At 51.1% G+C, this 14,771-nt stretch overlaps 6 protein-coding genes across 6 annotated transcripts; 3 read left to right on the forward strand and 3 right to left on the reverse strand.

Moving 5' to 3' along the window:
- Positions 1 to 207: 207 nt before the first annotated feature.
- On the reverse strand, positions 208 to 1,696 carry M438DRAFT_399646 (WD40 repeat-like protein; the record flags this gene model as incomplete). Its single annotated transcript, XM_029909429.1, has 1 exon — positions 208 to 1,696. One exon carries the CDS (start codon positions 1,694 to 1,696, stop codon positions 224 to 226), a length of 1,473 nt encoding a protein of 490 aa, XP_029756819.1. The 3' UTR covers positions 208 to 223.
- Positions 1,697 to 2,011: 315 nt separating this feature from the next.
- Positions 2,012 to 3,965, reverse strand: M438DRAFT_385416 (putative liver carboxylesterase 4; the record flags this gene model as incomplete). The annotated part of the gene is made up of 4 exons (XM_029908970.1): positions 3,209 to 3,965; positions 3,175 to 3,179; positions 3,022 to 3,095; positions 2,012 to 2,969 (listed from the first exon to the last, which is right to left on the reverse strand). The coding sequence occupies exons 1-4, from the start codon at positions 3,705 to 3,707 to the stop codon at positions 2,012 to 2,014; spliced, it is 1,536 nt and encodes a 511-aa protein (XP_029756820.1). The 5' UTR covers positions 3,708 to 3,965.
- A 585-nt stretch (positions 3,966 to 4,550) lies between these two features.
- M438DRAFT_408493 (uncharacterized protein) lies at positions 4,551 to 5,729 on the forward strand (the record flags this gene model as incomplete). Its single annotated transcript, XM_029909956.1, has 1 exon — positions 4,551 to 5,729. One exon carries the CDS (start codon positions 4,551 to 4,553, stop codon positions 5,727 to 5,729), a length of 1,179 nt encoding a protein of 392 aa, XP_029756821.1.
- Positions 5,730 to 6,152: 423 nt separating this feature from the next.
- M438DRAFT_325629 (P-loop containing nucleoside triphosphate hydrolase protein) lies at positions 6,153 to 10,311 on the reverse strand (the record flags this gene model as incomplete). The annotated part of the gene is made up of 2 exons (XM_029903097.1): positions 10,206 to 10,311; positions 6,153 to 10,135 (listed from the first exon to the last, which is right to left on the reverse strand). Exon 2 carries the CDS (start codon positions 9,984 to 9,986, stop codon positions 6,153 to 6,155), a length of 3,834 nt encoding a protein of 1,277 aa, XP_029756822.1. The 5' UTR covers positions 9,987 to 10,135; positions 10,206 to 10,311.
- A 222-nt stretch (positions 10,312 to 10,533) lies between these two features.
- On the forward strand, positions 10,534 to 11,663 carry M438DRAFT_348584 (acyl-CoA N-acyltransferase). The gene has a single exon (XM_029906174.1). The coding sequence runs from the start codon at positions 10,841 to 10,843 to the stop codon at positions 11,516 to 11,518; it is 678 nt and encodes a 225-aa protein (XP_029756823.1). The 5' UTR covers positions 10,534 to 10,840; the 3' UTR covers positions 11,519 to 11,663.
- A 668-nt stretch (positions 11,664 to 12,331) lies between these two features.
- M438DRAFT_358544 (MFS general substrate transporter) lies at positions 12,332 to 14,287 on the forward strand (the record flags this gene model as incomplete). The annotated part of the gene is made up of 4 exons (XM_029907268.1): positions 12,332 to 12,576; positions 12,629 to 12,899; positions 12,961 to 13,303; positions 13,356 to 14,287. The coding sequence occupies 4 exons, from the start codon at positions 12,332 to 12,334 to the stop codon at positions 14,285 to 14,287; spliced, it is 1,791 nt and encodes a 596-aa protein (XP_029756824.1).
- Between the last annotated feature and the right edge of the window lie 484 nt (positions 14,288 to 14,771).

The raw sequence follows: 14,771 nt of genomic DNA on the forward strand, positions 1-14,771 counted from the left end.
GACCGGTCAAAGATTGCGCCGCCCCGGCTCAGGTTTTGTCAATATATGTATGGTCTTTGGAAGGCGGTACTACTTAAACCCTTCCCGATACAGTGGTACCGACTGTTTCGGGCTAGTCGCGGGCTGAAGTCACTCCGAAAGTCCTGACCATGCAGTAGGCAGCCATTTTCATATGACAGGCAGAAACAAAAAGATTCAGACAACATTCTCGCATTCCTAGTGCTTAGTCTAGCTTGTAGAATCTCAGATAACCATCACCGTTCAGAATCATCAACATTCGATGTTGCTCAAGCCAAGTGAACGATTGTCCAAATCGCTTCGTGTCCAAGCCCAGCGGCTTTTGGAACGTCCACTTAACATTGGCATCCCTGTCCCAGACCTCGACCGTGCCGTCGCCACACATGAGAATCAAGAGCTTCCCATCTCTGGCCCAAGCAACTTTGCCAGGACTCACGTATGCCCTCATCATCGGATTCTCAACCTTGAGAGATAACGAGCTAGTTATCCTGTCCTCGAATGGGTTCCAGATCCAAGTGTCCGTATCATATCTTCGGGTCAGAGCAATCTCATTCCTGGATGACCAAGCGACTTGACCTGGCCTAGATTTTGGGTCCTCATGCCAGAAACGTGCAACCTCTTTGCCTGTCGCGGTCGAAAATACAGCTACCATTGAGTAGCTCTCAACAGTTCCAGTATCTTCTTCAGTTCTCCTGCCACTGCCGCACACAACGACATGCTTCGAATCTGGAGACCATGCTCCAGATGTGCATTGTCCACCAATCGGACCGATTATGTGTTTGCATTCACCTGTAACGGTGTCAAAGATTCTATAAGTACCGTCCCAAGAAGCAGATGCGATATGGCTATCGTCTGGACTGAATGCGGTCCATGTCACCGAGTCCTCGTGGCCTGACAGAATCTGCATCTGGCATTTCTTCACGAAGTCGTAAACAATGATTTTCGGTAATCCGTCAGCAGCACGGCTAACGCGTTGAATGGTATGGTTGTTGATCGTATACAACAACAGCCTTCCGTCTTTACTGGAGGCTTGTGAGCCAGAAAATCTGCCATCGATCTGCTCAAAGCTCTCGAACAGGAGTTTTGCCTGGAGATGTTCCAGTGCTCTGGTATATTTAGCACGGACCTCGTCCAGTAAGGGTCGAGGTACTGTGTTTGGAGTAACGTAGACACAATTGACTCGAGACACGATAGGTGCAAGGGACTCATCGATGAGATTTGGTGTAACCAAGATGTTTACTTGGTCAGTCAACATTTGACCATTATTGTCCAATTCTACAATGACAAGTTTGTTGTTCATGGCCGGTCTGTCGGAGGTGGCCACGATAAGGCAAAAGCCACCATCTCCACGAGCCAGGTCATGGAAACGGAGTTTCGGAAAAGATTCGTCAGGACACCGAAACTGAGTATGGCATTCTTTGGTGGCTATGTCGTACACACTGATCAACAGCCCGCCGCAGACTGCAACGAGCTTCTCATCTGGACTGACAGCGAAGTCTGAAGTTGTGTGATCATCGCTAGACGACGGAATCTCGATTCTGTCGTCTTCATCGCCCCAAAATCGATGAGCTGGCTTGGACCCTTTGGCCCATGATGCCTGTATCCCACCTACGTCGAAGTACTTTTCAACGCCGTAAACAAACTCGGCGAGAAACTGATGTCTGTTCATCGAAGGCATGTTGGCTTAGGAGAGTAAGTGGACGCCGAAACCCCTCGAGAGATAAGAACGCTCGAAGCCATTGTGCTTTCCAGCAGTGGTTTAGGCAGCAGCGGAGAAATGACGTCAGATTGCCCAAACATCTCTCAGATTCACATTCAAGAATCAAGAGTTCACACGAGGAAACCACAAGTATTGCATCGTTTACAGAGCGACAAAGCGTGCTCAATAGGTAGCAGCTATTTTACAAGTATGGTTTGCTATCTACTGCTATCTAGCCGAGATGGTGTGTTCGGTACAAAATCGTATTCCAAGGTGGTACAATGATCCAACAGCTTACCACTCAGGGTTCATCGAGAACAAGTCCTGTATGACAGAAAGCTTGTCGATGTCATCGACTATCTCTCCAGCACCGAAGTCATCACCAAGCCACATAACGGTGTTGGTTTTGTTCGGGCTGCTGGCAGGGAACCTAGTAAGGTTTCCACCATTGGGATTGCCAGTCTTGATGAAGTTTGCCCAGTAGCTGCCCATGATACGCTGAAGTTCGTAATCGTAATCCGTCCATGTGTAGTTGTAGAAAGTAGGCAGGTTACCGAAAGTGTACCAAAGCTCTGATCCGTGGTAGGCACCACTGGTCTGGTTCGGTGGAGAATGGGTCCAGAAGTAAGCAAAGGCATCTTTGGTGGCGCCGCCAAGGTACCAGTCTTTGGCCCAGTGCCAGGTTGTGTAGCGGTTGATGTCGTTGCCGAAAGCTGCAGTTTGGGCGGTAGCCTCAGACTCGTTAGAGGCAGGGTACGCGTTGAAGAATTCCTTCGAGTTGTTGCCCATGATTGTAGTGAAGGCAGAGTTGTATGTCGTCACGTTCATGTCTGTCCAGCTGGTCTCGTTGAGATTGTCGCCCGTCATGATGGGGATGTTGTTATGAGATCCGGTGCGGAGTGTATCACCGTAGCCCAAGGGCAAAACATAACCGTCAACTACAGGACGCCAGAGAGGAGGTTCGGAAACAAGACCGGTATCCTGAACAGTTGTGTCTCCCCAGACGGTGCCTTCGAGAATGGTGTCTGTGCTGCCGTCGTATTCCAGGAGATCTGCCATTGATACGTTACGCAGCTCTGCAATGGTCGAAACGTTCATCTCTGAGATGAAAGTCTCTCCCTGCTCGAGAGCCTTCTCCATCCAACGATGACTGGTTGCCAGGCCGAATGTCTCAGGATCGTGAGGATCACGGGCACCACTCTCTGCGATACAGCCGACAATCTTGTCGCTGGTCAGAGGGCTATACATCATGCTATGATTTCAAGTCAGCGCCTGATCAAATGAAAGGGGCAAAGTACACTTACATCAATGCGCTTGCAGAACCGGCTGACTGTCCACCCACAGTGATGTGATTAGGGTCGCCGCCGAAGGCAGAGACCTCATGGCGAAGGAATTCGATCGCCTGCTGCTGATCCATGATACCATAGTTGCCAGTGGAATTGTGAGGAGACTCAGACTGGAGCTCGGGATGAGCCAAAAAGCCGAAAGGACCCATGCGATAGTTGAAAGTAACCACGATCATATCCTTGGCTGCAAGATGAGAGCCATCGTAAGTCGGTACACTTCCGGCGCCACCCTCGAATCTTCCACCGTAGATCCAGAGGAACACAGGGAGCTTGGATCGGACGGTAGCATTCTTTGGCGCCCAGATGTTCATGTACAGGCAGTCCTCAGAGATGTTCTCGCTTCCAGAAGAGAACAAACCAAGAGAAGAGTAGGATTGCGCACAATCAGCGCCAAAGTTGGTAGCATTAAGGGTACCAGACCATCTGGCTGGTGGCTTTGGTGCTCTCCATCTCAAGTCATTGACAGGCGGCTTGGCAAATGGGATACCTTTGTACGAGATGACGTCGCTTTCAAGGTCGGAGATGGCACCTCTGATAGCGCCATAAGAAGTTTCGACATGAGAGGAAATTTTTGGGTGCAGAGCAGCTCCGAGAGCGAGGGGCGTGGCAGTGAGACCCGCTATGAGACCGAAGAGAGCGACCATGACTGGCAGCGCGGTATCTGAGTTGCTGTGAGAATGAGAAGATGAGAGAATGAAAGAGCAGCATGACAGTCTACCGCTCGTTCCTTATATCCTAGAGACGTACGATCCAGAGTACGCATGCGTGTGACGCGGTCAGGTCGGCGTGTAACATCATCTCGGTACAATCTTTACACTCGGTAGTCGTGCAGAGTGAAAACTAGGTTATTAGTACAGAGGGCCTGAAACTCAGGGCAGTGCCATCTTGCGTACGGAAGGCAGTGACGATGTTTCTTCCGCTCCACAATGTGATCGATTTTTTCGAATTTGCATCAAGTGTTATATAGAGCTTTGAAGATCATCGGAGAAAGGTCTCCGGAATCAGAAAGCTCAGTCTCGCATTCGACTCAGAATCTACCATGATACAGATGAGTTTGGGAATCGTTTTGGGATTCGAGACCCCTCATTGTAGAGACCTATGTCCAGAAGTCGAATAGATGCGCGGGCCCAATGGTCGACGAAGGTGCGAACCACAGCGAAAGTGTTGCGCCTCTGGAAGTGCAGGTCTCCACCACAACGGCTCTAACTGCATATGGACGCACAATCGATCAGGCTGTTTACACTTCTGTACAGAAGCTAGTTTGACCTGCGAGTGACGTGCGTCATGCTGAGCTCTGCGGCGAGTTGTCCCACCGTATGCTGGCTTCACGTTTCGATTTCCAACGCCGCGATAGCCGTATTAAAGCAATGAGACGCCTACATACTCATGGCAACACGTACTCACTATCAGATCTCAGTCATAGCTCAAGTTTCATATGAGCACTTTGCTCTAAAGTCCCCATCTGCCAAGATCACTCGACTCGCATCATGCTATCACCTTACATCTACCTTCCAGCAACGTGTATTGCAATCTACACTTTCATCCTCATCATGCAAAACTCTCCTCCAAATGCACAATCCACCCCTGCAGATATTGAAACCACAGATATGAGCGCAGGACTCATCAAAACCACAGCCATCGTCTCTGCAGCACAGATCCTCCTCTCCCTCTTCGACGCCTCATCCCTTGCAACTTTACAATTCCCCTACAACGCTACTGATCAACCCACACCAGTCTATTTCCCCCACCCAAAACTCCCCAATTTCCGTTTCGTCGGCGAACAATTCGGCGCATCAACATGGTCGAACTTTCCAGTCAGCGATGTACCTCGTCCTGGAATTCGACTCGGCGAAATGGATACTGCACAACACTCTGCAGTAATGCATCTTCTCCGCACAGCACTGAGTGAGAAAGGCTTTCGGAAAATCCAGGATATCATGGGCTCCGATCAGATTCTGGCAGACAGTGGTGTCCCCTACGCCGCGGGACGAGCTGCGTACACGGTTGCGATCTTGGGAGAACCTGGAATGGAAAAAGTGTGGATGATCCAATTCGGAGGTCATCATTTGGCGTTGAACATTGCTGTATGTGGTGGAAACGCTGTGCTGACACCTGTATTGACTGGTGCATTGCCTGCAAGCTACACCGGGGAGGATGGAGAGAAACGTGTACTTGCTGACGAAAACGACAAGGCGTTCGCATTGATGAGATCGTTCAGCGAAAGTCAACGGAAACAAGCCGTCTTTACTCATCCAATCTCAGACATGGTACAAGGACCAGGCGATTTTGACAAGACACTCCCAAATGTCGGCATCCAAGGCAGCCATCTCGACTCGTCGCAAAAGGAGATGCTCCTGGACTTGATCTCAGAATGGGTCGGCATTCTCAACAACGTGCATTCTGCGTCACGTATCGCCGAAGTCCAGAATGGTTTGGACAACACATGCTTCGCTTGGAGTGGTCCCTTGGAGCATGAACCCGGGAGGAACGGCGCCTCTTACTTTCGCATTCGAGGACCAAATCTGTTTATTGAGTTTTCACCGCAATTCCCAGGGGGCGATCTTACAATGCATGTGCATACGATATATCGCGATCCATCGAGGGCATATGGACGCACTTTGCCGGAAGGCCTTTTGGAACGTGAGGGTTACAGAGAACTTTTTTAGTTTGAGTCAGCCGAACAAAATGGACTTAGACTGCTCAACGCAATCTCGATGCTGGTGGTGTTCGCTCGCTTGTTCCTCCAATCTCCGGTCTCGTCTGCATAGTTTGGGCAATCGAAGTATTAGTCTGCTCAACTCGACTGGCTTTCACTTTGCAGCCGACCTTTTCAGATCGCGCCACCTACCGCCATATCATCAACGGCACGCAGGGTCTTGTCCATACACAGGCAGCGTTCTCGTAGACTTCCGACATGCGTGTCGTGGTCACCTTCGACAACGATGCCTTCAATCTCGGAAGAGAAATTGCCAGCTTAAAGCTTTCATACATTCATCCTTGCAATACAGATCATGGCGACATCGACCCTTCTACATCTGTACCTTTTGCTTGTTTCCAGAGATGTTCTCCTTCCTCTACTCTAGCCATCCTCACTGCAACATCTGCTGCATAGCATTTACCCTGTAACTCTCCCTTCTCTCCATCAACTCCCCGTGCGTCCCCTTATCAACAATCCTACCTTCCTCGACAACGAAGATAATATCAGCTTTCTGCACACTGTGCAATCGATGCGTGATAGCCAACACCGTAGTCCCTCTGCTCGCTCTCTCCAGTCCTTCTTGCAGAGCAGCTTCACTAGCGGCATCCAATGCACTGGTACTCTCGTCCAAGAGTAAAAGACGTGGTTTGCGGATTAGTGCGCGGGCGATGGCGAGGCGTTGGCGTTGACCGCCGCTGAGATGGGACGCAGAAGGTCCACATTCGGTGGCATAGCCGTCGGGAAGGGAGATGATGGTGTCGTGAATGTTGGCTAGACGACACGCTTCTTCGATTTCTGCTTGACTGGGTTCGTGATCAGGAGGTGCGCCGAGAGCGACGTTGAAGCTGATGCTACCGTCGAAGAGGGCGGGGTCTTGGGGAACCAAGGCGATGGAGTCGCGGAAGGAAATCGGGAGCTTGGCGATGTCTTGATCGTCTATACAGACCGAGCCTGATGTAGGCGAATACAGCCTCTGTACCAAAGTCATGATGGTAGACTTGCCAGCACCTGACGGACCTACGAGACCGCAAAATGTGTTTGGTGGTAGAGAAAAGGCAATGTCGTTCAGAATGTTGACTTCCGGACGATTGGGATAAGCGAAGCCGACGTTCTTGAAAGCGACTTTTGAGCCACCACGAGTCTGACTGTTTGTGATGTCGCTCTTGGTCTCGCCGGATGCTTCTATATCGTGACCAGACTTGGCAGGATCAGCACCAGGCTTACCGATATGCTTGCTCGAGCCCATCTCAATCACGGTCATGACTCGTGACAAAGCTAATCTGGCACGAGAGAATTCGGGTGCAAGAGAAAACATGCCACTCCATAGTTGGGCGCTGGTAAGCATGGCAACAAGGATGATCAAGAAGTCTCTCTGAGTATACTCACCCTTCATGATGAGTTGCGAGCCCCACCAGTAAGCAAGAGCGTTGACGAAGGTACCAGTGGTGTAGGAGATGGCGAGCCAGATATTTGTTGTCATCGAGGCACGTACGATTTGTTTTCGGGGCGGCTTGAGGAGACGCTCAAATGATTCCATGTATTCGGTCTCAAGTGACAGTAAAGCAACAGTCCTGATGGACTGAATGGCTTCAGTGGCGAGCGAAGTCGCAGTAGTAAAGGCACCACGATGGCGTTCCTCGTAACGAGCTAGCATACGAAGTTGCATGAAGCCTGAACCAAGCAGAATAGGGACAGTCACCAAGCAGACCAGAGCGATCTTCCAGGCGAAGATGTGTGAAATCACAATGGCGACAACGATATTGATACAAATGGCGAAGATGGTGCCAAAGGTGGAGCCACTGAAGGCACCAATAGACATACTATCTTTGGTAATGATGGACAAAAGGCTAGTTGGCGTACGGCCTTCCGAGCGATGCCAGTGAATGTTTTGCTCCAGGAGGGAACGGAAAGAGAGAACCCGCAAGTTGTATAGTAGCTTCTCGCCGGCAACTCCGAAGCCCCACCAAGCGAGGAAATTCGCGATAAGCTCAACACCAGCAAGCATGAAATAGAGACCTGAGAAGAAGCGACCCATGGATAGAATGCGCTCGACAGTGCTTTCGCAAGGATTGAGAGCGCCGACCGTGAAGCCGAAGATTATGCCGGCGCCGGAAAAGGTGGATCCAACAAATATTGCAGCGACAAGAGCCATGACAAGCCAACCAAGCGATGGACGAAGAAGCGCAGCCAGACCTTTCGTGACCGAACTGAAAGGACGGATAGTATCTAGTTCGTTGTCTATGGTCTCGTCCTTGTTCTCTGTCTTCCTCGGCAATGAGGCAGCTGTATCGTCGCCGACAGCTGTTATTGACTCCAGCATATCATCCTTCTCGTTGAACTCGATATCCGACTCGTATGTCGCAGTTTCAAGAGAGTCGCCAGATACAGAAGTGCCAGCGTTTGTCGAACCAAGTGTCTGTAGATTGGCCATGCGAGCAAATTCACCATCTTCTTTTGCCATCAGTTCGACGTACATTCCCTGCTCAACAACACGTCCAGCTTGCATGACGATGATATTATCAGCATTCCGTATGGTCGAAAGTCGATGGGCAATTGAAATGATAGTGCGTTGTTCGGCAGCAGCGCGCTCGACAGCAAGTTGAATTCTCTTCTCGCTGGCAGAGTCAAGAGATGCAGTCGCTTCATCTAGGACGAGAATCTCGGGGTCACGAATGAGGGCTCGGGCAAGGGCAATGCGCTGCCTCTGACCACCACTCAGCTGAGAGCCACCAGATCCTGCAGGTGTGGCGTAGCCAGACTCTAGATGTTCTACAAAGCTGGCTGCATCGGCTTGCTCAGCAGCATGGAGAATGAGTGAAGCGAGCTCAGCATACTCTGGTCCAAGAGATGCTGCTGCTGTAAGATTCTTTCCACACTTGGCAGCCATCTTTGTAAGGTCAACGCTGTTCAGAAGGGGTTTGAGATGCTGATGAACAGATTTTGGAGAGTTTATCAGGCCAAGAGCAATGTTTTCAAGTATCGATCGATCAAGAAGCGATGGCTCCTGCTGTACAAAACTGATAAAGCTTCGAAGGGACTTGACGTTGAGACTGCGCAGGTTATGACCATCCAGCTCTATGCTGCCCTCGGTGGGATCATGAAGGCGAGCTATGAGTGCAGCAATGGTTGACTTGCCACTACCCGAGAGACCGACGATAGCAGTGTACTTGCCAGCCGGAAATGTGAGATTCACTTGCTGCAGAACGGGCTGACCGGTTCTTGAAGCGTATTCGAAGGAGACGTTGTTGAAGGAGACCGACTTTGCCGTATCAGATGGAAGTACGACACCTGACTCAGACAGACCATCAATTGAGGAAGGAGCTTCGATGTCTTTCTTCAGTCGCTGGTAAGCTGCTGTGGCACCACCCAGGAAAGGAAGTGTAGGGGCGATGCCGCCAAGCATGACACAAGCATCGACAAGAAGATAGACAATTGCGTATATCTGACCAACAGATGCTCCATCTCCATTGTTCGCTGCAGAGTCTGCGATTCGAAGACTGCCCTGCCAAAATGCCAAAGCATTTCCGGAGTACGCGATGAAGTACAAAAGTCCTGTTTGAACAGCGGCGATGGCTGCTTTGGTTGTGGCAAATTTCCGAGCACGAGCCATGTGAGCAGAGAATCTGGCTTCGAGGCGGGGGCCGGCACCGAAAGCGTGAACGATGTTAACGTGCGACAAAGCCTCCGAAGCGATGGAGGATGCCTTTGCAGCAGCTTCACTTTGGCTTGTGACGTACTTGCTGAGGTAACGTCCTCCAAGTATACCCGACATGAGGAAAGCGGGCAGCATACAAATCAGGATACCCGCAAGGCGTGGCTGCTGTGTGAAGGCAATGATGAAGACGGTGATGAAGAAACTGATGGTTGTGAGGATATTCCCAACCTTCTCAGAAGTTCCTGCTTGAACAGCTGTCACATCTTCTTGCAGACGACTTGAGACTTGACCCGAGGAGCCTTGAGTGTCGAAGAATTCAGGAGACTGGCGCAGGAGGGCGGAGACATAGCGGGTACGTAAACGCTGAGCAAGTCGCTGACTGATGATGTTCCAGCACGTAAGGTGGCCATAGATCAGGACTAAAGCAATGACACCGATCCAAACAGTCTTGATGACCTTGTCATTGATGGCGGCTTCGTATCGAAACGGATCTACCACGGCTGCTTGACTGTCGGCAGCACATGTTGCGCCATTGAAGCTGTCGATAAGCTGGCCAAATAGTACACCCATGAGTGGGAACGGGACACCAGCGCCGGCTGCGCAAATGGTGCCGCAACAGATGAGACATATGTCAATCCAGGTGGGTTGAGCAGCGAAGAGTAACTCGATATACACGAAGAAGCTCTTGAAAGACTAGGATCGAAGTCAGAACATGTACGCTACTCATGAGAATCAAGGCTGACGATATAGGTAGAGGGGCCTGTGATGGAGGGCCCAGAGATGACTTACCGAAAATCTATCCTTCAGCTTCCTGGCAATGGTGCCTTGTCTCGTGGTGCCCGTAGTTTCGGCCGAAGACTGCTGCTTCTCAGCGATCACGTGGTTCACGCCTGAGACCATGATTCCGATAGATGCCCAAAAGGTCTTGGCCGCAGAAAAAGGCGAGTTGTGGTGAGACTTATCAAAAGATCTGATATCGGTTGATCAGTTCTAGTTGGCGAAAATTTGGCCGAGAGATCAGCGAACCGCTTCGGCCGAACAGAGCATCATGCAGGGGATTTGGATCAGATAAGAAGAACAGCCAAGTCTCTTAGACACGAGCAAAGATGATCGACAGATGAGGCCGATGTAGGAGTGTCTGCCAAGTGACTCCAACACAGACTCTTAGCCATATCAGTCGGGCTGTGCATACCGCTGCAATGTAACATCTACTCCACCATGTCGATCCAATGTACAGGAATCACCAACGGGACTGGTGAGTTCTGCCGGCGTGTCGGACATGGCAGAGATGGGAATCCAATACCAGCCAAGACAGTGCCAGTGAGAAGGACAGATGGCAGGTATAAAGGTATGCCTTGGGGACACGATGTCAATGACCGTCAATAGCGTCTTCAACTCTGCCTCGTATTCTTCGCTCTGCAATCATGAACCAGATAACTCTGCACACCCAGCGTCTCGTCCTGCGCCCTCTTGCGGCAGAGGACAAGGACTTTCTCTTTCAACTCGACTCCGACCCAGATGTCATGAAGCACGTCGGATATGGCAAGCCACTCAATGCCGAAGACTCTGCGATAGTCCACAAACTCCTGCTTGAGACAGCTTCTCATGGTAATGGCTCCGGATGCTGGGTCGGCTTCTCAGACAACGACTTCGTTGGCTGGTGGGTTCTGTGCCCCCATCAGACCGAAGACACTCCACCAAGGATCAACCTCGACAGAGCAGAATTCGGACTGCGCGTGTTGCCCAAGTTTTGGGGGAAGGGTTTCGCAAAGGAGGGATCGCGCGAGCTCGTCCGCCACGCCTTCCAAGACCTGGGCATCAAGGAGATTTTTGGCGACACCATGACGGTCAATGCAGGGTCAAGGGCCACCATGTCTGCTTGTGGGATGAGATTGGTTCGCACGTTTTTCAACCACTACGAAACCCCACCTGCCGGAATTGAGGAGGGCGAGGTCGAATATCGAATCACTTTGGATGAATGGACAATGCTGCAGAGAGCGACAATGCTGCAGCCTTGGCGACAGGATGCATTGTCGGTTGACGATGCCCAACGGACTGGAAAGCGAGCTGGGCTGGCGATGCCGCTCGGCGTTGCTGTTTAGAGAATTTTGATATTGTTCGTGGGCCATATATCGGAGACCAAAGACCTTGTTGTTGTCGCGAATGTACGTCCGTAAAACGAAATGTAGTTAGGGTTGAAGGATCGAGGTTAAGAAAGTCGTTATTGGTAGAAGGATTTGCCAAGTTCCCGCTTCGCTAGTGTGCCCCATCCGTGTTCATCCTCCAGTGGTTCTCGGTTGAAATCACCTGTATAGAAGGATCTAATCAATCATTCGGATCATCTGTGAGTCCAAGCGTCGCGGTTTTGGTGGCATCTAATCAATCAACCGGATCACGCTGGGGCTCATGACTCTCAGCGATATTTCACGGTCTCTTGGAAGTCTTGGCCGTCCTGCGCCAAGTAGGCGCTTCTTTAGTGTGCACACCACTTGCTGCAGATTGGTGCGGTCTTGTGAGGATGCGCACTGGACGGAATCGATTCGAGTCGCGCCCATTTTCCCAATTCAGAAGATGTTAGATGATCCTCTTCTTCATCCGCAAATCAGATTAGATGAAGATATGGGTCTGCGCCGTTCATTGCTGCAATCCTTCACCCCATCCCGCCTCTGTGACCTGATCTTTGGCAGCTTGGGGTCTGTTCCAGCCTCCGATATCGAATCTGGCACGAGTCGTTCCGGTTTGTTCCAGGCATGAAAGGTTTTTTTCCTGTGCCCTTGAGATAGCTGGAGATGGATGATACCAAGCCCCACAATTTCGGAACAATGTCGAATATATGAGATGCGGATCTGCTGCTTTTCCTCCTCACATCTCTTCTGATTATCTTATCTCTCTTGTTCTTTCATCAGTCTGCAGCCATGTCGATCTCCACCAAGCTGCGTAACTTCGTCATGGGCGACCCGTCTGAGAGCGATGGAGACTCAGACACCCACGTTGTCACCAACACAGAGACACCAAAAGGTGATGACACTGGCAGAGTGTACCCAGAAGGCAGCATCAGCGATAAGGCTGCTCAGATTGATGAAGCTCAGCGTGGTGTGCAGAATATCCAAGCGACCACTTTGACTTGGACAAAGACATCACTGGCATCACTCCTGATCCTGTAGGTCTCAGAAGCAGGTCGTGAAGTCAAGCCGCGTGACTGACAATAACAGCATTTGGATCCTCTTTCTCACCAATGGCTTTCGTGGTTCGATCTTGGCCAGCTTGGTCCCTTATGTCACCAGCGACTTCCAGTCTCATTCTCTGTTGACAGTCATCGAAATTGTCGCTGGAGCCATGGTGTCTGCAGTCTATATCCCGATGGCCAAGTTTTTGGATGTCTGGGGCAGAGCTGAAGGCTTTGCACTCATGGTCGCATTCACCACACTTGGCATGATCTTGATGGCAGTCTCCCAGAACCTTGCCACATTCTGTGCGGCTCAGGTAAGGCATATTGTATCCCCGAACTCTGCCCAGCTTCATCACTGACGACGGGTGCAATCAGGTCTTTTACTCGGTCGGAACCAACGGTCTCATCTACACAGTCTGTGTACTGGCAGCAGATGTGACTGATCTAAGAAATCGTGGTTTGGCATTTGCTTTCACCTCGTCACCATACATGATCACCGCTTTCGCCGGATCCAAGGCTGCCGAAGGCTTCTTGTTGAACGTCAACTGGCGCTGGGGCTTCGGGGCTTTCGCAATCATCTTCCCTTGTGTCACAGCCCCATTGTTCGCAGTGTTGAAGCTGAACGAACACAAGGCGAAGAAGCAAGGGCTTCTGGTCAGAGAAAGTAGCGGCCCTATCACCATTGGAAGAGTCTGGCGAGGCGTCGTTGACTTCGATCGTAAGTGAAAGAGATGGTCAAGTCGTGAAAAAGTGCTGACAGTTGATGACAGTGCTCGGCGTTGTCTTGTTTGCAGGTGGTCTGACAGTATTCCTGCTGCCCTTCAACTTGGCGACATCTGCTCCCAATGGATGGTCAAGCGACTACATCATTGCTATGATCGTTGTCGGCCTAGTAGTGCTGGTGTTGTTTGCTCTCCATGAGGTTTACCTCGCCCCTGCGCCTTTCTTGAAGCAAGAATACCTCATGAACCGTACCGTCATCTTCACCTGCCTCTTGGATGCGACCTATCAGATGTCGTACTACTGCTGGAACTCATACTTCACGTCGTTCCTCCAAGTTGTCAGTAACCTGCAAGTGGCCGAAGCCGGATATGTCAACAGCACTTTCTCGGTCGTCTCTGGATTCCTTCTTTTCTGTGTTGGGTACCTGATTCGCAGGACTGGACACTTCAAGTGGCTGCTGTTCATCGCTGTCCCGATCTACATCTTCGCTCTTGGACTGATGATCCACTTCCGCCAGCCGAACCAGTACATTGGCTATATCGTCATGTGCGAGATCTTCATCTCGATCGGTGGCTCCATCATCACCCTTGTGGTACAGCTGGCAGTGCTCGCATCAGTCGACCATCAGCACGTAGCAGCGGTACTGTCGTTGCTGTACATCAGCGGTGGTGTCGGAGGAGCCATCGGCAACACAATCTCGGGCACCATCTGGACAAACACTTTCGAGAAGGGACTCGTCCGCTATCTTCCAGAGTCGGCGCAAGGAAATCTGACGAGCATCTACGGCAACATCGTGACGCAGCTCGCATACCCAATCAACAGCCCCGAGCGCATTGGAATCCAGAAAGCGTATGGCTATGCGCAAACAAGGATGCTGGCAGCCGGTGTTGGTCTGATGGGCTTGTCGCTGATCTGGATCTGCTTCATCAAGAACCTGAATGTAGCCAAGATGAAGCAGACCAAGGGTGTCGTTCTATAGGCGATGGTGACTGCATGAGTTTCGGCCTAGTTGGATTCAGGGCGCGGAGGCTGAGCGACGACGGATGCTGGCCATGGTTGATTGTAGTTTCGGAAAAGTAAGCCTTGTTCTCTCTCTCATGTGCCGTCTGCTCTTCCCTTCGCCTCTGTGTATGTGATGCCATGCTCTGACTCCAGGTTGACATGATCGGTGATCGGTAACGGTTGTGGGCTGTGGCTCATGACGGCAGGTATGGTGGACTCGCGACGTGGCGGTACAGAGTGCTCAAGAGTCGTGTGTGTCGTGTTGAGCGGGTCGAACGGGATGACTGAAAGGCTCGCGGTAAGCCTCTTGACGGGTCTGCATTGGAGTATTCGAGACGTGTCGGCATGGTCTTATCATGAAGGGTCCATCAGGCAGCATGGTCGAGTGGTTTGCAAGTCAAGAAACCGCTTGCGCAATCGTAAACAGCAAGAGGGACCAATTTGTTGCCGCCAAGACCAGG

Source organism: Aureobasidium pullulans (genome assembly GCF_000721785.1).
Source record: "Aureobasidium pullulans EXF-150 unplaced genomic scaffold scaffold_23, whole genome shotgun sequence".
Classification (NCBI taxonomy): domain Eukaryota; kingdom Fungi; phylum Ascomycota; class Dothideomycetes; order Dothideales; family Saccotheciaceae; genus Aureobasidium; species Aureobasidium pullulans.